Genomic DNA, 27,842 nt, shown 5'->3' on the forward strand with positions numbered 1-27,842 from the left:
AAAGAATAAATAGATGTTAACTGACTATTTGAATGTCCAACAAGGCTTCCTTTGCAGCCTTTCAGTGGGACAATTAGAACTTGGTTGGTTCTACATACTTTATACTACAAATCCCACAATTCCATATGCTTAGTTTCTGACGTCTTGAAGGGGAGGCGCGGCAATATTTTTCCTTCCCATATTTTATTTACTATATTTTATTTATTTATTTATTAATTTTTTTCTAGACAAAAATGGAGAACGATGTCCTCAAATCTTACCAAGAGCATACGGACGATTAAACGTGTCTTCAATTCGGTAGCAAGGTAGCTGACGAGCTAATAAAAAACCCACAAAACAAGAATCACACAATAGAAAACGAGAACAATAGCCACGTTCACCCGTCTATTCAGATTGTCTCTTTCATTTTGACTGGAATTTATAGGGAAAACCGCAGCAGACATTTAAACTGCGAAATAAGATTTTTTTTTAATACGCTTTGTCTCAAAATCATATGCCATTTTGCATGTTTTGAAGACCTCAAGAACACGTTGGAAGACATTTGAGAGACCAAGAAACAGGGATAGGGGTCAAAGAAAGGAGTGAATGGCACAAAAAAACGCTGTGTTGCGTCTTGAAATGTATTGTTACATACCCATTCGGCAACACTTTACATATCTGCCTAATCTAGAGTAGAGAGAACACTGGCAAGAAGGAAAAATCGAGCTATCTTTCTAGCTACAATTATCACTGTAACAACATGGAACGCATGTGAACGTGCCACACGGGACCCAGAATCAGCAAGAAAGGCTGCAGGAGAAAGAAACAAGGAAGCGATCCCCTAACAGCTAATATAAAAGCTAGCTAGCTGTTGGCTAATAATATTATTTCTAATGCGCGACCAAGGAGTATGCGACTCGATATCAAGAGGTTAGTAATTATAACAGTTTACCACTAAAGTCACATCTTCAATGTGATCAGGTATCTACTACATTGTTTTTGCAAGATGCTGAGCAATATGAAAGAGGAAGATCATAGTGCAGGGAAGCGAATGGAGGAGAGATGACGGAGGACTTTGTGTGTAATTAATTGCTAATTTTATTAATTGAAATAACAAACCTTTTTTTCAATTTATTTCATGTACAGCATGTTCACTACAAAACATGTAGTGAACTAACTACGTACAGTAGCCAGTAAAGCAGTCACACTAGTTAGCTAGCTAACGTTAGCTGCTAGGTTATTGGCTGCGCATCTATATTGTAGCTAGCTAGCTAACGTTAGTCATCCAAATCAATCTTGCGCTACAGGCCATAATACGTGCAGCCATGTATTATTACAGAAGTCCCTCCCAACAAACAACATTGCTATTTACATTTCAAGCATGTTTTGTCAATACGTGATTTATGTGCTAAGTAAATGCTTGTTGTGATTGTTAGCAAGCAGGCTAACAAGCTTGCTTGCCACAGCAGCTAGCAACGCCAATACTTGGTTGAATGATTTGTTTCCATCTAATGAATCAAACCCCAGTATTTACTGAATTATTTCCTATAAAACATGTCACTGGATGTAAGTTTACTGCGCTATAACACACCCATTTAATGCCTTGGCTTGATTGGCAAAGGTTCCTCTGGGGAGGCACACATTGAAATGACTGTTTTGATTTCACGAGTGCCTGGCTGGTACTAACATCTATCTCAGTTCAGTTTCTGCAATATCATGCCTCTGTCCTTCCTTACCCTCTCTCCTTCCTTAGCCCCTCTTTGTGTGAGATGGAGAGAGACCATACACTTGGTCCATGTTTGGCTCTAATTTATAACATCCTATATTATCATCATCTATGCTTTTCACCCCCCCTCCCCCCCCTCTTAAGCCAGCAAGGTGTCATTGCATTAATGTCTCATTATATTCCACACGTATCTGTTTATCTACATGGATTCATGCAAAGTATAGCCTACAAATTAGGGTTGGGCTGATATATGATTAAATTGAATATCGTGATATTTGACATTGATGATATATCGGGAAATGCAAGACTATACTCTGTTTGATCTTTACAAATCAAAACTGTGCAGTTTTATCAGTTAGGCTGTATCAATATGTTGTAAATGAAGTCCAAATGAATTAACAGAGATAATTTAATGAGAATGCAACTAATATTGTAAATAAGCACACAAATTTTACAGTCTATTATGATTTAGTCATCAACAGCGCAAAACGATTTTTGAATATCGCGATATTTGGAGTAGCATATTGTAGAAGAGGTCTTCTCAAATATGACCCAACCCTACTACACATCTGACATGATATCAAATATATTTTTATTCGTCACATGTTTCGTAAACAACAGGTGTAGACTAACAGTGGCAATGCAGAGACAACGAAAATAGAGAAATAATAGAAAAGTAATAATAGATACCCAATGAGTAACGATAACTGGGCTGTATACACGGGGTACCAGTAACGAGTCGACGTGCAGGGGTACAAAGTAATTGAGGTATGTGTTCATAAAACTAGGGATAGAGTGACTAGGCAACAGGATAGATATAAACAGTAGCAGATGGATATGTGATGAGTAATAAAAAAAATGGTGTAAAAAGGGTCAATGCAGATAGTCCGGGTAGCTATTTGGTCAACTATTTAGCAGCCTTATGGCTTGTGGTAGAAGCTGTTCAGGGTCCTGTTGGTTCCAGACTTGGTGAATCGGTACCGCTTGCTGTGCGGTAGCAGAGAGAACAGTCAATGAATCGGGTGGCTGGAGTCTTTGAGAATTTGAAGGGCCTTACTCTGACAATGCCTGGTATAGAGGTCCTGGATGGCAGGGAGCTTGGCCCCAGTCATGTACTAGGCCGGATGCACCACCCTCTGTAGCGCCTTGCAGTTGCTATACCAAGCGGTGATTCAGCCAGTCAAGATGCTCTCAATGGTGCAGCTGTAGAACTTTTTGAGGCTCTTAGCGCCCACGCCATCTGAGGGCCCATCTTTTCAGCCTCCTGAGGGGAAGAGTCATTGTCGTTCACTCTTTGCGACTGTTTGTGTGTGTCGACAATGATAGATCCTTAGTGATGTGGAAACCAAGGAACTTGAAACTCTCAACCCGTTCTTCTACAGCCCTGTTGATGTGAATGAGGGTGTGCTTGGCCCTCCGTTTCCTGTAGTCCACAATCAGCTCTTTTATCTAGCTGACTTTGAGGGAGAGGTTGTTGTCCAGGCACCACACTGACAGGTCTCGGACCTCCTCCCTATACGCTTTCTCATTGCCGTCGGTGATCAGGCCTACCACTGTCGTGTTGTCAGCATACTTAATGATGGTGATGAAGTCGTGGGGCCACACAGTTGTGGGTAAACAGGGAGTACAGAAGGGGACTAAGCATGCACCCCTGAGGGGCCCCCCCCTGAGGGTCAATGTGGCGGACTTGTTGTTGCCTACCCTCACCACCTGGGAGTGGCCCGTCAGGAATTCCAGGATTCAGTTGCAGTGGGAGGTGTTCAGTCCCAGGGTCCTTAGCTTAATGATGAGCTTGGTGGGCACTATGGTGTTGAACGCTGAGCTGTAATCAATGGACAGCATTCTCACAGGTGTTCCTCTTGTCCAGGTGGGAGAGGGCAGTGTGGATTGCTATAGAGATTGTGTCATCTGTTGGGGCGGAAAGCAAATTGGAGTGGGTCCAGGTTATCTGGGGTGATGGTGTTGATGTTTCATGGCTACAGATGTGAGTACTACGGGGGATAGTCATTTAGAGGTTACCTTGGCATTCTTTTGCACAGGGACTATGGTGGTCAGCTTGAAACATGAAGGTATAACAGACTGGGTCAGGGAGAGGCTGAACATTTCAGTGATGACACTTGCCAGTTGGGCCTTGAATGTTAACCTGTTTTAAATGTCTTACTCACGTCGGCTACGGAGAGAGTGATCACACAATCGTTCGGGATAGCTGGTGCTCTCGTGCATGGTTCAGTGTTGCTTGCTTCAAAGCGAGCTTACAAGGCATTTAGCTTGTCTGGTAGGCTGGCTGGGCAGCTCACGGCTGCTAGGCTGGCTGGGCAGCTCACGGCTGCGTTTCCCTTTGTAATCCGTGATAGGTCGCAAGCCCTGCCACATCTGACGAGTGTCAGAGCTGGTGTAGTAGGATTCAGTCTTAGTCCTGTATTGATGCTTTGCCAGTTTCATGGATCGTTGAAGGTTGTAGCGTGATTTCCTATAAGCGTCTGGATTAGTGTCCCGCTCCTTGAAAGCAGCTGCTGTAGCCTTTAGCTCAGTGTGGATGTTGCCTGTAATCCATGGCTTCTGGTTGGAAATGTACGTACTGTCACTGTGGGGATGTCGTCGTCGATGCACTTATTAATGAAGCCGGTGACTGATGTGGTAAACTCCTCAATGACATCGAATGAATCCCGGAACATATTCCAGTCTGTGCAAGCAGATGACATGCACACATTGAATAGCTGGTCCTTCAAATCCAGACACTGCACGCCACAATTCCCCCGTAGGTAAAATGTATTTTTGAAGTATCCACTGAAGTCCAAAAAAGCCTTTTGAATTCTATCCGAAGGGAATCAGTTGTTGTTGTTAACAGGCAAAATATGCCTAACCCTCATGTAATTGTGCAGTAGATAGGCCTGTACAGTTGTTTCCTATAGGTTTTTAAATAAGTACTATGCCTTAAAGTACCATCCAGAGATTGTGGCACCAACATTAAACTTGGCTTCTTTTTAAAGGTTCTGAAAACAGAAGAAATGGATCCTAATCCAGTTCATCCACTGGCTGAAGGTCCACAGAGACAACGGTTGTGCCATCAGTGAGCACTTAATTTGAAACGCAGTTACTCAAAATGTCAGAGAGTGTAAACAAATGTCCAAGATCTACTGATGAATCATGGGACCATTAGACATTTCAAAGCCTATTCCCTCAGCCTAAAATATATTAGTTTAGTTGCCCACGCAATGCAATTTGAACCTCCCAAAACCCCTCAACATCCTCAGTCACTTATGATGCAATAATGATCTTCCTGACCAGTCTCTCGTTCGAGGCAGGAACCACATTCTTCTTTACAGAAGAGAAGACCCAGGGCCTCAGTGCATTCGCCACGGGCTCTTTGATCCTGGCTGTTTTGCGGAAATGTAGGATCACCTGTGATAGTTCCTAGAGTGAAGGGGCGAGGCGGGATTTGTTGTTGCAAGAAACAATATCTGTTCAGTTCCCGAGGCTTTGTGTTCCAAGTTAAGCAACTAGTTTGGGGCCTGTAACATGGGCTTGGGCTAAGAGTAAACCAACCCTATTTTTATTAGAGGCCATGGAATGCGGAGAGTCCATACACTCCCTACAGTATGTGCCCTGTTGTATTTGATAACACGGGGGTAAGGAGCATATAGCATACACTATAGCCTGTCAGCACTTATGGTGTCTGTCTGAGGAGTAGTCTAGAGAGCAGACTGGCCTCCTGTTGCCCGCTAGTGTTTGCACTGTCAGTCTTTCTCTTGGTCTCTTACATGGGTCTATGAATGCACTGGCATGCGTGTTCAGTATGTTCACTGAATAAGCTCTTGTCCTTTCTCCTCTTTCCTTCTCTTTATCTATCCTGCTCTCTTTGGCGCACACCCCAGTTTGTGTATGTTCCTGAACTGTTTGTCCTCCCTCCCATATGACATGAGGGGATATTCCGATTGGGGTGCTTATCTGTATTTGCAGTGCATATTTGTGCTAACCGGTCAAATCTTCTTCAGTTACTGCAGAGTGGATGTCCGGATGTTAACCTGTCTCCCGTTTTCCAGTTGACTGCCGTGTATGTAAAGTTTGTGTTGGCCGCTCTCCTCAGTTGACTGCAGAGGAGATGTCAGACAGTATGTGCATATGGTATAGTCTTATACAGTTACAGCCTATCTGTTATGTACAGTGCATTTGGAAAGAATTCAGAAACCTTCACTTTGTTACAGTACAGCCTTACTCTAAAATTGATTAAATCGTTTCCCCCCCATCAATCTACACACAATACCCCTAATGACAAAGCAAAAACAAGTTTTAGAAATGTTTGCTAATTTATTAAAAATAAACTGAAGTATTACATTTTACAGTACTTTGTTGAAGCTCCTTTGGCAGCGATTACAGCCTTGAGTATTCTTGGGTATGACGCTACAAGCTTGGCACACCTGTATTTGGGGAGTTTCATTCTTCTCTGTAGATCCTTTCAATATCCTGTCAGGTTGGTTGGGGAGCGTCACTGCACAGCTATTTTCACGTCTCTCCAGAGATGTTCGATCTGGTTCAAGTCTTGGTTCTGGCTGGGCCACTCAAATACATTCAAAGACTTGTCCCGAAGCCACTCCTGCGTTGTCTTGGCTGTGTGCTTAGGGTCGTTGTACTGTTGGAAGGTGAACATTCACCCCAGTCTAAGCTCCTGAGCACTCTGGAGGAGGTTTTCTTTAAGGATCTCTGTACTTTGCTCCATTCATCTTTCCCTGGTTCCTGACTACTCTTCCAGTCCCTGCCTCTGAAAAACATCTCCAACTCTGGAGCTCTGTCAGAGTGACCATCGGGTTCTTTGTCACCTCCCTGACCTAGGCCTTTCTCCCCTGATTGCTCAGTTTGGCCTGGTGGCCGGCTCTAGGAAGGTGGTTCCATACTTCTTCCATTTAAGAATGATGGCGGCTGCGGTGTTCTTGGGGACCTTCAATGCTGCAGAAAGTTGTAGGTACCCTTCCCCAGATCTGTGCCTCGACAGAATCCTGTCTTGGAGCTTTACGGATAATTTCTTTGACCTCATGGCTTAGTTTCTGCTCTGACATGCATTGTCAACTGTGGGACCTTTATAGAGATAGACAGGTGTGCCTTTCCAAATCATGGCCAATCAATTGAGTTTACCACAAATGGACCATTCAAGTTCTAGAAACCTGTCAAGGATGATCAATGGAAACAGGATGCAACTGAGCTCAATTTTGAGTCTCATAGCAAAGGGGCTGAATACTTATGTAAATAAGGTATCTATTTTTTTGTGTAGATAAAACATATATATTTTTTTAGAATAAGGCTGTAATGTAACAAAACGGGGGTCTGAATACTTTCCGAATGCACTGTATACATTTGTGTTTACCTGTATCGTTTTTTCTCTCCAGAGGGGAGGTCTGGCTGCTGGCATCTAGTATATGTAGTTTATATTTGTATTGACCTGTGTGTCTCCTCTCCCCAGTTGACTGCAGAGGGGATGTCAGGCAGTAAGGCTCTGGGAGGGGCACGGCGGCGGCGGACGCGGTGCCGACGCTGTCAGGCCTGCATGCGGACCGAGTGCGGCGAGTGCCACTTCTGCAAGGACATGAAAAAGTTTGGCGGGCCCGGAAGGATGAAGCAGTCCTGTCTGCTCCGACAGTGCACAGCCGTAAGTTAGAACACACACACTAGTGATGGGGGGAGAAATCAGTTACATATCAGGATATTATTTTTGAGGTGTTATCATTTTTACAATATTGCAATATTGTTTTTTTCTGCTAGTTGGCTGTACCTGTACCAAAACTCCAGTATTTTTTCCTTCATAGCTTGTTCTCCATCTTCTTTTTAAATAGGCAGCCTATTTGTTTTCAGCAACTTATGCTCTCTCTTGTCCCTCTGCAGTAGACATATGGTGAGCAATATATTTGAACATTGAATCGCAATAAAATCACAGTATCGAATTGCAATACATATAGAATTGAGAATTGCAATATATATCGTATCGGCACCAAATATCGTATTGTGAGGTCCCCGGCAATTCCCAGCCCTAACACGCACTGCTCATTCTTGCCTCGTTACCAATATTATTCTACTCTCACTAGGAAAAGTGCCACTGCTCTATTGCATCCAAAAGTGAATGTATTAGTAAATGTATCAATTGTACAACTGATGCCGTTTTCTAGATAGGATGTAACATCTGACACTAACTTCTGGAACATGCACAGTACATGCATTCGGAAAGTATTCAGACCCTTTACCTTTTCCACATTTTGTTACGTTACAGCCTTATTCTAAATTGGATTAAAGAAAAAAATATTGTGTCCCATAATGACAAAGCGATAACAGGTTTTTAGAAATTTTTGCAAATGTATTAATTAAAAAACGGATACCTTACTTAGGTATTCAGACCCATTGCTATGAGACTCGAAATTGAGCTCCGGTACATCCTGTTTCCATTGATCATCCTTGAGATGTTTCTACAACTTGATTGGAGTCCACCGGTGGTAAATTCAATTGATTGGACATGATTTGGAAAGGCACACACCTGTCTATATAAGGTCCCACAGTTGACAGTGCATGTCAGAGCAAAAACCAAGTCATGAAGTCAAAGGAATTGTCCGTGAAGCTCCGAGACAGGATTGTGTCGAGGCACAGATCTGGGGAAGGGTAACAAAACATTTCTGCAGCGTTAAAGTTCCCCAAGAACACAGTGGCCTCCATCATTCTGAAATGGAAGAAGTATGGAATCACCAAGGCTCTTCCTAGAGCTGGCTGCCCGGCCAAACTGAGCAATCGAGGGAGAAGGGCCTTGGTCAGGAAGGTGATCGAGGACCTGATATTCACTCTGACAGAGCACCAGAGTTCCTATGCGGCGATGGGAGAACCTTCCAGAAGGACAACCATCTTTGCCGCACTCCACCAATCAAGCCTTTATGGTAGAGTGGCCAGACGGATGCCACTCTTCAGTCAAAGGCAAATGACAGCCCTCTTGGAGTTTGCCTGAAGGACTCTCAGACCATTAGAAACAAGATTCTCTGGTCTGATGAAACCAAGATTGAACTCTTTGGCCTGAATGCTAAGCGTCATGTGTAGAGGAAACCTGGAAAGATCCCTACGGTGAGGCATGGTGGTGGCAGCATCATGCTGTGGGGTTGTTTTTTAGTGGCAGGGACTGGGAGACTAGTCAGGAACGATGGAAAGATGAACAGAGTAAAGTACAGAGATCCTTAATGGAAACCTGCTCTAGAGTGCTCAGGACCTCAGACTGGGGCAAAGGTTCACCTTCCAACAGGATAACGACCCTAAGCACACAGCCAAGACAATGCATGAGTGGTTCGGGACAAGTCTCTGAATGTCCTTGTGTGACCCGGACTAGAACCCGATCGAACATCTCTGGAGAGACCTGAAAATAGCTGTGCAGTGACGCTACCCATCCAACCTGACAGAGCTTGAGAGGATCTGCAGAGAAGAATGGGAGAAACTCCCCAAATACAGGTTTGCCAAGCTTGTAGCGTCATACCCAAGAAGACTCGATGCTGTAATCACTGCCAAAGGAGCTTCAACAAAGTACTGAGTAAAGGGTCTGAATACTTATGTAAATGTTATTTACGGTTTTAATATTTTATACTTTTGCAAAAAATTCTAAACCTTTATTTGCTTTATCAATATGGGGTATTGTGTGTAGATTAGGGGGTGTGACAATTTAATACATTTTAGAATAAGGCTGTAACGTAACAAAATGTGGAAAAAGTCAAGGGGTCTGAATAGTTTCCGAGTGCACTGTATACTGTTGTCGTTTTCAATGTGTAATGAGATTTGATTGGCATCTGGTATATAGAGCACATTACCTAACCTATAGCTTAATTAACCTCAGTATCAAATATTGTAATTTATCTACGTAAGACTGAAGTTAAGGTTGTTTTTCCTGTTACACAAACCTTCCACCCTGCCAAACAATAAACGTGAAGAAGGGAGTCTCCACATCCACTGCTAACATGTTGTGACCCGCGTCTTTTCCCAAACGTGAAAGGACGAGCTTTAAGAGCTTTTGGCATATCCCTCGCACTTATTGAGATCCCGTCTAAACAGAAACCACTGTTTAGACTGGAATATAAACTCACGTTGTTTATGATACACAATCGATTGACAACCCATTGACTACAGTTACAGTGCCTTCAGAAAATATTCATACTCCTTGATTTGCATAAATATGCACACCCATTTGACACTCCAAATTGAGCTCCGGTGCATCCAATTTCCTTTGATCATCCTTGATGTTACTACAACTTGATTGGAGTCCACCTGTGGCCAATTTAAATTGTTTGGACATGATTGAGAAATAAAAACACCTGTCTACATAAGGTCCCACAGTTGACAGTGCATGTCAGAGCAGAAACTATACCATGACGTCTGAGGAACTGTCTGTAGATCTCTGAGATAGAATTGTGATGAGGCATATATCTGGGGAAGGGTATAAAACCACTTCTAGAGTTTTGAAAGTTTCCAAGGGCACATTGGTCTCGAAAAAATATGGAACTACCCAGACTCTGCCTGGAGGTGACCGTCCGACCAACCTGCTAAGAAGGACCTTGGTCAGGGAGGTGACCAAGAACCCAATAACTACTCTGACAGAACTACGAAGTTCCTTGGCTGAGATGGGAGAACCTGCCAGAAGGAAAGCGTTCTTATATGTGCTTTTGCATGTATGCCAGTGGGTATGCTGTATATAGGGTTACAAAGGGTCGGAAATTTATTGAGAAATTTTCCATAGGAAGTTAATCCCTGGAATTTTGCTTAAATTCATCAGTCAGTTTATAACAGTGAACCTTTTTTTGTGGGATACACAAGGCAATACTAGGTCTTGTGGCATATTCTGGTTAAACTATCCCAAATTCAATGGAATTGCAACCCTCTGCATGCACGGTGCATTATTTTATCACATGTGCAGCTGATTCTCAAGATCTTGCACACTAATGAGATTCTATTGAGCCCACATTACTACACTGTCTGAGCCAAGGACTATATGCTTTCTGGTAAGTTTTGATTACAATACTGGGTGGGGTGAATATATTTTATGACATACATGATTTTGTTTTAACTATTAAATAGTAGCCTACAGCAAGGTGTTTAAATAATTTTAACTTGTTAACAATTTCTGCTAGTTAGTTTATTCTACCATGTGGGTTTTAGCTTGCTTGAGCCTGCTAACTGAGGAGTGTTAATTCACCTGTTTCCATACATGTTTCATTTTATAACATGTATCTTACAAATTAATTGTTTAATCTAACTGCTTAACTATTTATCTGTACATGGAATTGTAAACTCAGCAAAAAAAGAAATGTAAATTTTTCAGGACCCTGTCTTGTGAAGTAACTTCACAGATCTTCATTGTAAAGGGTTTAAACACTGTTTCCCATGCTTGTTCACTGAACCATAAACAATTAATGAACATGCACCTGTGGAACGGTCGTTAAGACACTAACAGCTTACAGACGGTAGGCAATTAAGGTCACAGTTTGAAAACTTAGGACACTGAAGAGGCCTTTCTACTGACTCTAAATAACACCAAAAGAAAGATGCCCAGGGTCCCTGCTCATCTGTGTGAACGTGCCTTAAGCATGCTGCAAGAAGGCATGAGGACTGCAAATGTAGCCAGGGCAATATTGCAATGTCTGTACTGTGAGACGCCTAAGACAGCGCTACAGGAAGACAGGACAGACAGTTGATTGTCCTCGCAGTGGCAGACCACGTGTAACGACACCTGCACAGGATCGGTACATCCGAACATCACACCTACGGGACAGGTACAGGATGGCAATAACAACTGCCCGAGTTACACCAGGAACGCACAATCCCTCCAGTGCTCAGACTGTCCGCAATCGGCTGAGAGAGGCTGGAATGAGGGCTTGTGGGCCTGTTGTAAGGCAGGTCCTCACCAGACATCAGCGGCAACTACGTCGCCTATGGGCACAAACCCACCGTCGCTGGACCAGACAGGAATGGCAAAAAGTGCTCTTCACTGACAAGTTGCAGTTCTGTTTCACTAGGGGTGATGGGTGGATTTGCATTTATCGTCGAAGGAATGAGCGTTACACCGAGGCCTGTACCCTGGAGCGGGATCGATTTGGAGGTGGAGGGTCCGTCATGGTCTGGGGCGGTGTGTCACAGCATCATCGGACTAAGCTTGTTGTCATTGCAGGCAATCTCAACGCTGTGCGTTACAGGGAAGACGTCCTCCCTCGTGATACCCTTCCTGCAGGCTCATCCTGACATGACCCTCCAGCATGACAATGCCACCTGCCATACTGCTCATTCTGTGCGTGATTTCCTGCAAGACAGAAATGTCAGTGTTCTGCCATGGCCAGCGAAGAGCCCGGATCTCAATCCCATTGAGCACGTCTGGGACCTGTTGGATTGGAGGGTGAGGTCTTGGGCCATTCCCCCCCAGAAATGTCAGGAAACTTGCAGGTGCCTTGGTGGAAGAGTGGGGTAACATCTCACAGCAAGAACGGGCAAATCTGGTGCAGTCCATGAGGAGGAGATGCACTGCAGTACTTAATGCAGCTGGTGGCCACACCAGATGCTGACAGTTACTTTTGATTTTGACCCCCCCTTTGTTCAGGGACACATTATTCCATTTCTGTTAGTCACATGTCTGTGGAACTTGTTCAGTTTGTCTGTTGTTGAACCCTGTTATGTTCATACAAATATTTACACATGTTAAGTTTGCTGAAAAGAAACACAGAGGACGTTTTTTTTTCTTTCTTAGTTTATTTGTATTTATTTTACTACGTTAAAAAAAATATATCTTTACAGGCCAATGCCACGGGCACTGCCACAGGCACGATCTGATGTGTGGAGACATTTCACTGCAGCTAATGTAGAAGGAAAAGCTGTGTACATTTTGCAAATACTGTGCCAAATCAAATGTGAAGAATGCAACAAAGATGCAGAATCATCTGGCCAAGTGCATAAAGTTAATTCAGCGCTCACAACACGCAACGTCTGACAAAAGTCCCTCTACTTCTATTCGATGTGAACATGATGAATCAGACACCTTATCGATAGCAACAGCTCATGGGCCTTCTGGAATCAGGTTTTTTGACTTAATGGAGGAATGTAGTCAGAGAAATGCTGATGAATGTCTTGCTTGAGCTGTGTATGCAACTGGTTCACCTCTGATGCTTACAGGCAATGTGTATTGGAAGAGATTTCTGAATGTTCTTCGCCCAGCATACACCCCTCCAACCTGTTGAACTCTGAGATACAGAGATCAAGTGGAGGTCAAGCAGACTGTATTGCAATCATCTCTGATGGGTGGTCGAATGTTCGTGGGCAAGGAATAATAAACTACATCATCTCTACCCCTCAACCAGTATTCTACAAGAGCACAGACACAAGGGACAACAGACACACCGGTCTCTACATTGCAGATGAGCTGAAGGCCGTCATCAATGACCTTCGTCCACAGAAGGTATTTGCACTGGTGACAGACAATGCTGTGAACATGAAGGCTGCTTGGTCTAAAGTGAGGGGTCCTACCCTCACACCACACCCATTGGCTGTGCTGCTCATGCATTAAATCTTCCCCACAAGGACATCATGGCACTGAAAAAAATGGATACATTCTACAAAAGAGCCAAGGAAATGGTTAGGTATGTGATCAAGGTCCTCAAGTTATAGCAGCAATCTACCTCACCAAGCAAAGTGAGAAGAATAAGAGCAACACATTGAAGCTGCCCCGCAACACCCGTAGGGGTGGTGTTGTCATGTTTGACAGTCTCCTGGAGGGGAAGGAGTCTCCCAAGAAATGGCCATATCACAGTCTGCCGATTTATGGACAGCCCCATCAAGAGGATCCTCCTGGATGATGTATTTTGGGAGAGAGGGGTAAGCAGCCTGAAACTCCTGAAACCAGTAGCAGTAGCCATTGCACGCGTTGAGGGAGACAATGCCACCCTGTCTGATGTTCAGACTCTGCTTGCAGATGTAAGAGGAGAAATCCGTACTGTCCTGCCCACTTCACTGTTGCTCCAAGCAAAGGAAACTGCAGTTCTGAAATGCATCAAAAAGCGTGAAGACTTCTGCCTTAAGCTCATACACGCCGCAGCGTACAAGTTGGACCCCAAGTATGCTGGCAAGAGCTTCCTGTCTGTTACAGAGATCAACAAGGCCTATGGTGTCTTGCCACCTTGGCCTGGATGAGGGCAAGGTTCTTGGCAGTCTGGCGAAGCACACTTCCAAGCAAGGTCTTTGGGATGGAGATGCAAACATATCTCATCAGCCACCTAGTGGAAGGGACTTTGTGGATCTGAGGCTCTTTCCCCTATTGCCTCCATCATCCTCCAAATCCCACCAACATCAGCTGCCTCAGAGCGCAAATGGTCCTTGTTTGGGAACACACACACCAAAGCATATCCGGGAAAGTTTGAGGCTTTTTGAGCCTGACAATGAGCCATCCTCAACAAGGTTGGAAAGTGACAGTGAGCTTCAGAAAATCTGCAAGGAAAAATTGTGAGAGAATCCCCAAATCCAGATGTGCAAAGCTGATACAGACATACCCAAGACGACTCACAGTTGTAATTGCCGCCAATTGTGCTTCTATTGACTCGGGTGTGAATACTTATGTAAATTAGATTTCTGTATAAAATGTTCAATAAAATAGTTTTTTTTTTTTTTTTTTTTTTTTTCATGCTTTCACTTTTTCATTATTGTGTGTAGTTGGGTGAGAGAGATCACTCATCAATTTTGAATTGAGGCTGTAACAACAAAATGTGCAATAAGTCAAGAGGAATGAATACTTTCTGAAGGCACTGTATGACATACAACATGTCAACTGTTTTTTGCTGCTTACATTCTGCAAATCGGCCTCTGGTTTAGCAAAGCTGTTTCAGAGAGCAAATGTCAACAAAATAGAGTAGTCATCCCCTGCATGAAAGTGGATAAGCTTGTTCAAACACCTTTAATGATTTAGGGTGTGATTTTTATCGATTTGGTTTGCGAATGCCTCAAATGGCATAGACGGCTGGTTGCTTAGACGTGGGAAATGTGATGTGTTTCCTTGGTAACTGAGCACATTGTTACTTGGGTGTTATTTTTTTGGGGGGGCGGGCAGCAATTTGCAATTTGCTTTGATCAGTTATGTTTTCTCGACGGATAGCTGGGAGACTGATCTTGTGGCGAAGGAAGGAAATTAGGTTGTATACAGAGATACTAATCCACAGAATCTGTGCAGATTAGGTCTTCAATCTCATTTCTAATCGTTGGTCAATGGATCTTGGCTAGATTCTGTTGGCCTCAAACTTGTTTGGCTTGATAAGTGAGTCATTTTCAACTCGGTACAGGTTTTATTTTTTTGATAGTCAAAATTCCACTGTTGGCAGGTTCATGAAAATGTTGAGCTGGACAACTGGGGTAATGTGTCAAAGAAAATTAACATAATAAATACAGTGCTCTGTCCCCGTGCTTCTGAAAAAGCACTCCTCCCTTTACCTCCTTTAAGTGGCCGGCAAATATCTCTATATTAATGCATTTGCTTTCATCCACACACTCAATTAACTAGGTCCTCCTAAGAGCAGCAGGTGTCCAATTTTGTTTTATTTATTCCTGAGTTTCAATTTAAATGCATAATAAATGTACCATCCGTAGTGAATGAATACATGGTTACAGCTCCACCTCTGATCCCTCTATCCTGAATGGACCCACATACAATATTTGATTTATGTACATATACACATTTATATTGGTTACGCACATACAATATTTGATTTATATTGAATAAATATGATATTGTGTAACATGGTTATATAACGTGTTATGTTATTATTTTCTTCCTTGCAGCCTGTGTTGCCCCACACAGCGGTGTGCTTCTCGTGTGGGGAGGCGGGGAAGGAGGACACGGTGGACACAGAAGAAGAGAAGTTTAGCCTCTCTCTGATGGAGTGTACCATCTGCAACGAGATAATCCACCCCAGCTGCCTCAAGGTGGGGCCAGACCCTCTGTGTATGGCCGGCTGTCATAGCTGGAGACGTGTGTGTGTGTGTGTGTGTGTCTCTCTTCCATTCATACGGTCTTAAGTCAAATGTCTGCTCTATCTAGTATTGGTTACATACATTTATTGATTGAATGATTATTGTGATTTCATTGTTTTATTTTCTCCAACCTACAGATGGGTAAAGCAGAAGGCATCATAAACGATGAAATCCCGAATTGTTGGGAGTGTCCAAAATGCCACAAGGAAGGCAAGACCAGTAAGGTGAGAACTGTGACTGGGAACACTGGTCTGTCAGGCTCTGCTGATAAAACTAAACAAGAGAGGGTGACAAAGGACAACAATGATGTATGGATTAATCAATAATGGTTGATAAGGTAGGAGGATTGATTTGGAATGGAACACGTTAGTCCTTTATAGAGAATTTATTTGTGTAAATAAGCTCTTTAAATTGGAATGTAATTTTGTTTCATTGACCCGATCCCCATTTCATATACTGTAGTAGGCTATTGCATATACAGTGCATTCGGAAAGTATTCAGACACCTTGACTTTTTCCACATTTCGTTATGTCACAGCCTCATTCTAAAATGGATTAAATAGTTTTTCCCCCCTCAGTCTACACACATTATCCCATAATGACAAAGCAAAAATAGGTTTTTAGAAATCTTTGAATAAAATAAACGGAAATATCGCATTTACCTAAGTATTCAGACCTTTTACTCAGTACTTTGTTAAAACACATTTGGCAGCGATTACAGCCTTGTCTTCTTGGGTATGATGTTACAAGCTTGGCACCTGTATTTGGGGAGTTTATCCCATTCTTCTCTGCAGATCCTCTCAAGCTCTGTCAGTTGAATAGGGAGCTGTTAGATCGGTTTCAAGTCCGGGCTCTGGCTGGGTCAATCAAGTACATTCAAAGACTTGTCCTGAAGCCACTCCTGCGTTGTCTTGGCTGTGCGCTGAGGGTCGTTATCCTGTTGGAAGGTGAACCTTCGCCCCCAGTCTGAGGTCCTGAGCACTCTGGAACAGGTTTTCATCAAGGATCTCTCTTTGCTCTTTGCTCTGTTCATCTTTCCCTTTTATCCTGACTAGTCGCCCAGTCCCTGCTGCTGAAAAACATCCCACAGCATGATGCTGCCACCATGCTTCACCGTAGGGATGGTGCCAGGTTTCCTCCAGACGTGACGCTTGGCATTCAAGCCAAAGAGTTCAATATTGGTTTCATCAGACCAGGGAATCTTGTTTCTCATGGTCTGAGAGTCTTTAGGTGCCTTTTGGCAAACTCCAAGGGGCTGTCATGTTAATTCCTTTTACTGAGGAGTAGCTTCTGTCTGGCCACTGTACGATAAAGGCCTGATTGATGGAGTGCCGTAGAGATGGTTGTCCTTCTGGAAGGTTCTCCCATCTCCACAGAGGAACTCTGGAGCTCTTGTCAGAGTGACTATCGGGTTCTTGGTCACCTCCCTGACTAAGGCCCTTCTACCCCGATTGCTCAGTTTGGCCGGGAGGCCAGCTCTAGGAAGAGTATTGGTGGTTTCAAACTTCTTCCATTTAAGAATGATGGTGTGTTCTTGGGGACCTTCAATGCGGCAGAATTTTTTGGGGTCCATTCCCCAGATCTGTGCCTTGACACAATCTTGTCTTGAAGCTCTACGGACAATTCCTTAAACCTCATGGCTTGGTTTTTGCTCTGACATGCACTGTCAACTGTGGGACCTTTTTATATAGACAGGTGTGTGCCTTTTCCAAACCATGTCCAATTAATTGAATTTGTAGAAACATCAAGGGTGATCAATGGAAACAAGATGCACCAGAGCTCAATTTCGAGTCTTATAGGAAAGGGTCTGAATACTTATGTAAATAAGGTATTTCGGTTTAAAAAATTGGGGAAAATGTCTAAACCTGTTTTTGGTTTGTCATTATGGGTTATTGTGTGCAGATTGGGGGGGGGTTTAATACATTTTGAATAAGACTAACGTAACAAAGTGGAAAAAGGGAAGGTGTCTGAATACATTCCGAATGTACTGTACATATTCTTCAATCCTCTTCCCCTTTCTCCACACATCAGGATGGGGGTGATGGCTCAGGGAAGAGGCGGATGGACAACGGGGAGGTGGGACGATGGAAGCTGACCGACGATCCTCCGCCCACCAAAAAGAAACCCCCCTCTTTAGATGATGGGGGGCGGCAGGACGGTCACAAGAGGAAGAAGGAGAAGGAGCTTCCCCAGGACAGCGGCCCCAAAAAGAAGGTAGGACGATCTTGGTGAAGTGTTGCAGTATGCAAACATTTAGCATGCACACCGAGTATACCAAACATTAGGAACACCTTCCTAATACTGTGTTGCATCCCTCCCCTTTTGCCCTCAGAACAGCCTCAATTCGTCGGGCATGGACTCTAAAAGGGGCAGAAAGCGTTCCACAGGGATGCTGGCCCATGTTGACCCCAATGCTTCCCACAGTTGTGTCAAGTTGGCTGGATGTCTTTTGGGTGGTGGACCATTCTTGATACACACGGGAAACTGTTTATCAACGCTGCTGTGTATCAAACCCAGCAGCGTTGCAGTTCTTGACACAAACCGGTGTGCCTGGCACCTAGTACCATACCCCGTTCAAAGGCAGTCTCTGACACAAATTATCTTCATTATTCCTCTTACTCTAAGTGAAAGAGCACCCTAGATAACACATCTTCCTTTGCTGGTGAATGTCTTGCCCATTCACCATCTGACTGGCACACATACACAATCCATGTCTCAATTGTCTAAAGGCTTAAAAAAACTTATTTAACCTGTCTCCTCCCCTTCATCTACACTGATTTTTGAAGTGGAGGGATCAAAAAGGGATCATGGCTTTTATCTGGTCAGTCTGTCATGGAAAGTGCAGGTGTCCTTAATGTTTTGTATGCTCAGTGTATAGTTGCTAAGAGGCCTACTAGTTGTGACCAATTGTATGAATGCAGCTTGCCAACTCTTGTCTCTGTCTGACCTTTTACCTCAGATGAAAGGGGCGCATGAAAAACGCTTGAAAAAGGTAATTTCATGTGAACAAAATGTTAAGCTCTGTCATAAAGCATATGGTAACTACGAACTGGATTCAATCTGTATCGCTGAAGTTCCCCGTAAATTTTCTTTTAAAGGTAATTCCCGATTGAGCCGACATCTGCAGTGTTTACCGTTGAATGCAGTCTTTGCGAATGCGCAAACATTGCCCTTGAATTTCAATCGAGGTATAACGCGAATCTTCTGGGATAAGGACTGAATCCAGCTCTTAGTTGAGTTCAAGTTATATTTCTCAATGGTAAAGGTTAGGGTTCATGCTCCTCTGTCACTCTCTTCACTAACGTTATCCCTCCCATGACAGAAACAGAAGCCTAACGTGTCAGAGACTGCAGAGTCCAATGGGCCCAACTCCTCCACCGGAGGTGGCCAGGGTTCCGGAGGGGGTTCCAACTCTACGCAGTCCCCCACCTCTACGGCCAGCCAGGACCAGCGCTCGCACCACCGTGAGAAATTGGAGCGCTTCAAGCGCATGTGCCAGCTCCTTGAGCGTGTCCGCGAGTCCAGCTCATCGAGCTCGTCTAGTTCTGAGTCCGACTCGGAGTCCGACTCTGACTCGCCTTCCGGTTCAGATGGCCGCCGCGGCTCTGAACCCTCATCCCCCGTACCCGTCACTTATAGCAACAGTGCAAGGGAGCGCAACCGGGAACGGGACAGGGAGAGGGACAGGCGGCTAGCGGAGCTGGGCTTCAGTGCCAGTGAGGACTCTGAGGGAGAGGGAAGTGTTAAGGAGGAGGAGGAGGCGGTGGAGGAGCAGGTTGTGGGAGACAAGCCTCGGCGTAGAGGGGAGGGACCTCCACGGGGCCGCAAGGGGCTCACGACGGACGGGAATGACGAGGAGAGTGGGGAGAGGAGTCGGAAGTCTACCCCATTGCCTCCACCCTCCCCTCTCTCCTCCACCCAGCCTCCACCTTCCTCCGGCCACGGCCCCTCGCCAGGTTCCGAGGGATTCTCCGGTAAGCGCAGCAACGGCTCTGAGACGCGCAATGGACGGACACGGGCGGGGGTGAGGGACCGGGAGACTCAGGAGAAGGAGAACGCCAACAACAGCAGCGGAGGCTCGGTGGCCAACCACCGACATGGAACTGGCAAGGGCAACAAGGGCAACAAGATCCGTAGCAACAAGCAAACAGGGTCCCAACCAACGTCAAGGAACAGTAGCAACTCTTCCGCTTCTACTGCCACTACCACATCCAATGGGGGAGGGGGGGGGCTGCTGAGCCCAGGCAGCAACTCCTCAGGGGGCATGTCAGCCCTCGCCGCCTCACCCCGGTCACAGCCGTCCCGGATGGCTCCACGTTCGCAGATGATGAAACGCAGCCCCCCTGCTGTGCCCTCGCCTCCCCGGCCTGTTCAGATGGAGCGGCACTTGGTGCGGCCACCGCCCGCCTGCCCCGAGCCCCACTGCCTGCCCCTGGACAGCGGCTCCTCCCACGTGATGCCCCGCGACGTCTGGCTCCACGTCTTCCAGCACCTCAGCCAGAGGGAGCTGTGCGTCTGCATGAGGGTCTGTCGGACATGGAGCCGGTGGTAAGTCTAGACAAAAGGTTCAGATGTGGTCAGCATCCGGTTGGGCTGGAAGGGGGTATCCCTGAAAGGATATTCATTGACTGCAGTGGCTCGAATTCTGTGGCGTACAGTAGACCAGACTTTCTTTTGTTCTCATCCCAGTCTTTTATTTTCTGTCTTGCTCTCTCAGGTGCTGTGATAAGAGATTGTGGACTCAGATTGACCTCAGCCGGCAGCGCTCTATCACCCCTCCTATGCTGAGTGGTATAATCCGCAGGCAACCAGTCTCCCTTAACCTGGGCTATACCAACATCTCGAAGAAGCAGCTCATGTGGCTTATCAACCGTCTACAAGGTATCTTGTGTTCATTCAACACCTCTGCCTCCCTACCACATCTTTTTTCCATCAATATAGCCTGATCATGTCCTGTTGTAGTTGGGCTGTTGTCACCTCATTGCTGTATTGCTAGTCTGCCTCAGGGATTACGCTAACTCCTGGCCTCTTTCTCTCCCAGGTCTACTGGAGCTGAATGTGTCGGGCTGTCCCTGGTCCTCTGTGTCGGCCCTGTGTCAGGCTGCTTGTCCCTGCCTGCGTCTGCTCGACCTCAGCCGGGTAGAAGACATGAAGGACTCGCACCTGAGGGAGCTACTGGTGCCCCCTGCTGACACTCGGACAGGTTAGTGACGAGTCACTCACATGATTGATTAGCCATCCATAACCTGCAATACGAGGTGAACGCTATATTGGTGCAAACGAAATACAGTTGCAAATGCAGAGAATTGGTCTGTGTTAACATAGCCCTGGCTTCCTGAACAATTCTTTTTGAGTTTTGAAGTTGAGTCTTTGCCTGGCAAAGTGAAGTTAGGGTATATAAGTTATTCTGTACGAGTGTATGTGCCAAATACATTAAGATGTTACAGGTGTCAAGCTTATGGGCGTGTGGCAGCAGTGTGCAGGAGGGAGGGTCGAAGGTGTGAGAAGTGTGCAGAAGGGCATGAGACAAAGGAATGTGTAGTATTGGGGAAAGTAGTGGAATGTGTTAATTGTAGGGGTGCCCATGGAGCTGGGGATCAGAAATGTCCCATGCGAGAGAGGCAGGTTGAGGTTTCTAGGGTTAGAGTAGAGCAGAAGTTGTCATATGCTGAGGCAGTGAAGAAAGTAGAGGAAGATGGGTTAAGGGAGAGGAGTGGTGAGAGTAGTAGAGATATACCAGTATAGAGGGATAGGCCAAAAAGTGAAAAAAGTTTCAGTAAGATTGGATTTTTAGCATTTATAGCAATGGTTATTAATTGTACTGCAGGGATGGATCTGAAGTCTCAGAAAATTGAGGTTGTTGTGGCAGCTGCAGAGGTATTTGGGTGTGCGAGACTTGACAGCAGGAGAGTTACAGGATGTGTTAAGTTGTGATGTCCCATCCTTTCAGGGTGATGTCATGAGGTAGGAATAAATACATTTAATTAGTGGAGTAGGGGGGTTCATTTTATTTTGTATAATTTTGAGATTAGTGAGTATAGTGTTAGATGGTAGGGTATTTATTTAGTACATTTTTCTTTTTCAAGTAAAGTATAAGGGAGTTGTACTCCAGTCTAGTAGGTGGCGGCGGTAATGCAACAAATTGGATGCCAACCGCTGTTAAACCTCATAGAAGAAGAAGTAACCTGCACTACACTATGGAAGGGAAGATGCCATGCTGTGTTTATTGGCATTTGTGACATCGTCTATCCAATCTATAAAATGTACTGTTTAATTTCACTGTACTGTCATGCTTGTTTCCAGTGAATATTGTTGCAAGTGAACAACCACTCCCTTTTCGTAGTCCAGTGGTTCGCAAACTTTTTATAGTCCCGTACGCTTTCAAACATTCAACCTCCGGTTGCGTACCCCCTCCAGCACCAGGGTCAGCGCACTCTCAAATGTTGTTTTTTTGCCATCATTGTAAGCCTGCCACACACACACTATACGATACATTTATTAAACATAAGAATGAGTGAGTTTTTGCCACAAACCAGCTCGTGGGAAGTGACAAAGAGCTCTTATAGGACCAGGGCACAAATAATAACCAATAATTTTGCTCTTTATTTAACCATCTTACATATAAAACCATATTTGTTCATCAATATTTGTGAATAACTCACCACAGGTTAATGAGAGGGGTGTGCTTGAAAGGATGCACATAACTCTGCAATGTTGGGTTGTATTGGAGTCTGTCTTAAATCATTTTCCACACACAGTCTGCCTGTATTTAGTTTTTATTTAGAATCCACTCTCGCATAGGTACATGGTTGCAAAGGGCATCAGTGTCTTAACAGCGCGATTTGCCAAGGCAGGATACTCTGCAATTCACAGAACCGCTTGTTGCAATTTCGGTGAGGCTCTCTTGTTCAGATATCGGTAAGTGGACTGGAGGCAGGGCAAGAAAGGGATAACGAATCCAGTTGTTTGTGTCATCCGTTTGGGGAAAGTAATTGCGCACCCAACTCAATCCAGTGCTTCGCTATATCACATTTGACATTTTCCGTAAGCTTGAGTTAATTTGCACACAAAAAATCATACAATGATGGAAAGACCTGTGTGTTGTCCTTGTTAATGCAGACAGAGAAGAGCTCCAACTTCTTAATCATAGCACATTGAATATAGAGTTGCGGAGAGTCCCTGTAATCTTAGATTCAGATCATTCAGGCGGGAAAAACATCACCCAGATAGGCCAGTCGTGTGAAACTCATCATACAAGCGGTCAGACAAGTGAAAATGGTTTAGTAAAAAATGTAAGCTTGTCTCTCAAAAATACGTGTCAATACTTTGCCCCTTGATAACAGCTCATTTTTTGTATGAATCACATTTTTATTTGGCGTACCCCAATTTGGGAATACCTGTCCTAGTGCATTACAATGATAAACACACAGACTGTGAATCTTAAAAGTCCTGTAACATGTTTTGCTTTTTTCTTGGTCGAAAAGCTCATGGCGAGAGCAGAGGGGGGCGGTTCCAGAACGTAACGGAGCTGCGATTGGCCGGGCTGGACTTGACAGATGTCACGTCCCGCCTGTTGGTGCGCTACCTGCCCCACTTGACCAAGCTGGACCTGAGTCAGTGTGGCAACATCACGGACCAGACCATCCACACACTGACCTCCCCCATGTCTCCACTGAAAGATAGCCTCACCCACCTCAACCTGGCAGGTAAAGACTACACGGTAGACTCACTAGCCCCAAATACACCAAGGTAGGTACCCTGTTTTTTGTTTGTTTGTGTACTTGAGTATTGTAGGTTATCAGACTACTGATGAGCAGGGATCTGCTCCAGATACTGACCTCTTCTTCCCTCTGAGATGTTTAATCATGCTAAAGTAGCAACATTCAGAGATACTTGTCCTCTTGTTTCCCAACGATATCAACCTGGCTCCTGGTTGAAATATTTAAACCACGTTTACGGATTGAAGTGTTGCAGTCATTGTGGTTATGTAGGTTGACCGTTGGTTGTTAACCTCCTGTTGTTTCCTCCTGTCCGCAGGCTGTGTGAAGGTGACTGAGCAGTGCCTGCCCCTGTTGCGCCGCTGTGCCTCCCTGCAGAGCGCTGACCTGCGCTCCTGCACCTTGCTCACCCCCGATGCCTGTCAGCTCCTCTCCTTCCCTTGCCCTGATGATAGAGTGCTGCTCAAGAACAGCTAAGGGCCTGCGAAGCCCTCCTCCCGCCACCCCGCCCACATCAACCCCCGCCACACTACAGAGATAAGAGAACGAGAGGGACCCTGCGATGTGGGCAGTGAGCCAGCCACTGGGGGAAAAGGACATGGAGTGGGAGCCATGAAAGAGAAAAGTGGGATTAGAGAATGAGAGAACCATAGACCTTTGCCTACATTTCTCTGGATCGACTTGTTTGTGAAAGGACATCATTGAAAATGTTTTAGCATGTACATATTCAATATCTGTACAATGGGTGTGTGTATATAAATGTAGTTTACTGTAAATTACCCAATCCGCCCCTTCCCGCTTTCCTACCCTCACACCAACCATTATCCAGCTGACATGTGTAAAGGCACTGCACTGCGCCACTGTCTTGAACTAGCATCATTTGCACTCCATAATCAAAAGCTCCTGACGAACTAATCAATTTCCTCTTTCGTGGCGTCAGACTACGAAGAATGTACCCAATGCCAGAGGCTGCGCCCCATCGGAAGCCGTTTAATGTACAGACGAATGCTGGGCTCATGTTAGTGTGTGTGTATGTGTGTCTTTGTAAGTATGTGTGAGAGATGTAAACGGTGTTAATGTGACAGTTGGCGCAAGAAAGAGACGGAAACATTACCCGTGTACGTCGCCTTCACCACTAAGCTCTCTGCTGCCCTCAATCTTTCTGGGGGTTAAGGACATTCAAGGCCCTACATATCCTGTTCAACGGCCGGAGAGCCACTAGAGCCTATAACTCCTAGCCCCGACCACAACCCCTTATTTTCCTCTCTTTTCCTGCCCAATGTGCCGTTCTTATGGGGTCTGTCCATCCTTGTCAATCTGATTGTCCTACTCTGTACCCTGGACAGCCCTTCCCATCACACTCTGTCTCTCTGCTGCCCACCGTCTGTGCTGTGTGCGTACATTATGCAGAGAGCTGGACCTTGCTGTGTCCGACTGCAATGAACCATGCTTACCGTACTGTTTCATACCAGACCTGGAATTTGCCAAGGCCCCTTTCTTCACTGCTTCACAATGCCTGGCTGATGTAACATTATCTTGTATATGTGCAGACGGGTTCAGTCTAGATCACGACCGCACCAACTTCCAGTGAATGACTGACACGTTTTGAGTATGACTTGGGAAAACTGTGTCGATAAAAGAGACCGTCCGTTGCACTGCGCTCGCTGCGCCACGTGGCAGGGGGGATTAAAACGAAGGCTGACCCTGGTTGGACTTCTGCCTCAGATGTGAGGGACTTTGAAGATTTCCCCAGAATTGGGTTTTCATTTCAGTGTTCACATGCTGCTTATCTTCCAAAGCCAGGAACATCCCAGCCCATCCAACCTGCCTCGCAGTGTCATTACCTTAAAGGTCTTGTAGGATGAGGGTTTGATTGAATCAGTTGTAGCAATTCCCCAAATCGTTTCTCCATTAGGGTACCCCTGTGCATGCTGGGTTTGGACTCTAATCACAAATCCAGTGCAGTATTTTATTCAGGCTCAACTTTTTTAACCAATCAACTCTCAATCCAGTTCAGAGGCCAACGTCAACAGTCAGTTGTTCCTTTTCCTGCTCACCCTATCATTATTAATAATGGATTTTATCGGTTGAAACCAGCATGTACAGGAGGTTGTTCAGACCAGAGCCCAAGCTGCATTTTATTTGGTTGAGCTGTATTGAATTAACATGAGCAGTATTTGACATGAGTAAATGCCATTCAGCTGAATGGGACTGCATTGGACCAGTTCAGACAGTAGCTATCGGACTGAACGGGCCAGTTCATTCAGTATTGGACTGGACATCACTTTGTCGTGCAATGCTGGACTCAACCATGCCAGGTTGGGTCAAGTGTTTCCCTTGTCTCCTTCAATAACGGTTGTCCACTTCCTGAGCCATGTTGATCTGTATTTGTGCTTCAGTGCCACAGTGGATCTTGCTGCTGTGTGCTATCTGGAACTAAACCCCACCAGCTCTAGGTGGGTTGGTGAACGGTCTTAAACCTCGATCTGTAATTCTCATCTAAATCACGTGTTTCTGTATCCTTTCAACTATTCTGTTTGTGATTCCATCCTCATCGTTTCAATTCCCAATACCATTATTAGAACTCAAATCAGCTTCCTTTGGGTATAACATGTAGGGCTAGAGACCTGCCAAGTAATTATAGAGCCACTAGACAAATGGTAGTTGTCCCAATGCATTCAGTTGTACAATTGACTAGGTATCTCTCTTTCCCTAAAAGGTTGGTTTGAAAGGTCACATGCCCAGCTTGGACAGTGATTTCATCTTTACCCAGTTGTGTATTCTAAATCGCGTCCAGTGTTCCTGTGTGAATTTATTGACTTGCGTACAAAGCATTGGTACCAAGATTGCACTATCTGATTGATCAGAAGACAATTTAAGAGGGGACACTGAGCTATAGTGTGCTTTATTACCCTGAAACGGTATCTATTAAAACAGGTCAAATTAAAACACAGCCAAATCATGAACCTTAAAAAAAGAACTTGATTCAAAAGTAGAACTAATTAGCTGCCCATGCTAGTTACCATTTAGCTGGGTAGTCCAGCGTGTTTCAATGTTAGCTCAGGTCGAGTCCTACTTTAGATCATAGATGAGTCATTGTTGTTTGCCACTAAGCTATGCTGCTTACAGAGCTGAGCTTACCACGTAGCAACTGTAATTGTGGTGGGCTGAGGCTTACAGCAAAGCAAATGTCCAATATATGGTGGAAAATTGCCTTGTGCCATACACACTCATCCAAATCAATATTTAACTTTTCATAGACTGAATGGGTCAGTTTTCCAAAAATGTTTACTTCCATCAGTAATGTGGGGTTGTTATTACTCCTCGTCATCCAGTATGTTCACCAGAGCACAATCTAGCATGCGAAAGCATATCAAAAGTTAAACTGACAACCACTTTCAGAGAGAAAATAAATGGGTAGCGGTTCATGGGAATTGATCCGGTTGTCCGATAAGGAAATTATTCCAGACTCAAATCTGTCATCTTTATCACTCCCAGCCTAGTCAAGTTGACTCAGATTTGACCCCTAGATTGTACAGTATTGTCTCTACCAAACTGTATTGCACCAGAGACGCACTGGATCAACATTGTCATCATCACCTCTTGCCAAAATTCCTGCTTTCTTTGATAAGGGGCATTTTATCCATTTGTTTTGCTCTTGTTTATTTGTTCATTGTTCCTTCCATTGTGTTGATCAAAATGAGAAAGAAAAGTAGAACAATGTGAAAAAGAGACAAAAAGAAACTCAAGGCAGCTACTTTTGAGTGACTACTGTAAAATGACTAACTAAATAAAGACAGTGGGGTGTTTTTTACACTGTGTGGCCTCTGCTGATTTCTCAGATTTTACATTAAGTGATGTTGCCTACATAGCAGCTCACTCATAGTCCACTTTCAATGTAGCTGCTGGCAGTTTCTGAACTGGTGCACAAAACTGGGCAGCTGTGATGGCTCAACCAAGACTATCACTGACCAAATCAATAGTGCCCCCTATGGACCTGGATGGCAGGGTAAGGGACGATTTATTTTAACTTTGTCCAAATATTATTATTGTTATGCAGGTGGACCTCCAAGTTCGGTGTCCTGGTTGCACTCTTCCATGGCTTATTTCATCACGTTCATTGGAAATTAAAATATATAGGCAGAAAATAAGTATAGGGGGATTACTTACATGAGTCGTACCAACTGAAATTATGGTCAAATTACATTAGGCTAGCTAGCCAATTTGTCCACTCCACATTTGGTTTAGAATTTACTGAGAAGTCAGATAATTGTATGGTTGATTAAGTACAGGACATCAAAGTTACAACTTCGACAACAATTATACAACAGTTGGCTAATACCTTAAATGTTTTGGTTAAAAATGTATATATTTATCTTCAGACAAGGTGCGCGCACATGCTCCGGAGGGAGGAGT

The 27,842-nt window shown here is 44.7% G+C and overlaps 1 protein-coding gene across 1 annotated transcript; it reads left to right on the plus strand.

Moving 5' to 3' along the window:
- Positions 1-293: 293 nt before the first annotated feature.
- Positions 294-27,225, plus strand: LOC120035141 (F-box/LRR-repeat protein 19-like). The gene is made up of 11 exons (XM_038981942.1): positions 294-909; positions 7,161-7,346; positions 15,518-15,661; positions 15,847-15,933; positions 17,740-17,922; positions 18,668-18,700; positions 19,031-20,256; positions 20,426-20,589; positions 20,750-20,911; positions 23,193-23,414; positions 23,746-27,225. The coding sequence occupies exons 2-11, from the start codon at positions 7,176-7,178 to the stop codon at positions 23,901-23,903; spliced, it is 2,550 nt and encodes an 849-aa protein (XP_038837870.1). The 5' UTR covers positions 294-909; positions 7,161-7,175; the 3' UTR covers positions 23,904-27,225.
- The last annotated feature ends 617 nt before the right edge of the window (positions 27,226-27,842 follow it).

The sequence above is a fragment of the Salvelinus namaycush genome, chromosome 3, assembly GCF_016432855.1.
Source record: "Salvelinus namaycush isolate Seneca chromosome 3, SaNama_1.0, whole genome shotgun sequence".
Taxonomy (NCBI): Eukaryota; Metazoa; Chordata; class Actinopteri; order Salmoniformes; family Salmonidae; genus Salvelinus; species Salvelinus namaycush.

Bases quoted from the DNA above. Each gene is read 5' to 3' on its own strand.
- LOC120035141 (XM_038981942.1), top strand. From the start codon at position 7,176: ATGTCAGGCAGTAAGGCTCTGGGAGGGGCACGGCGGCGGCGGACGCGG. The intron at 7,347-15,517 runs GTAAGTTAGAAC...TCTTCCTTGCAG, and splicing joins TGCTCCGACAGTGCACAGCC to CCTGTGTTGCCCCACACAGC. The intron at 15,662-15,846 runs GTGGGGCCAGAC...TCCAACCTACAG, and splicing joins TCCACCCCAGCTGCCTCAAG to ATGGGTAAAGCAGAAGGCAT.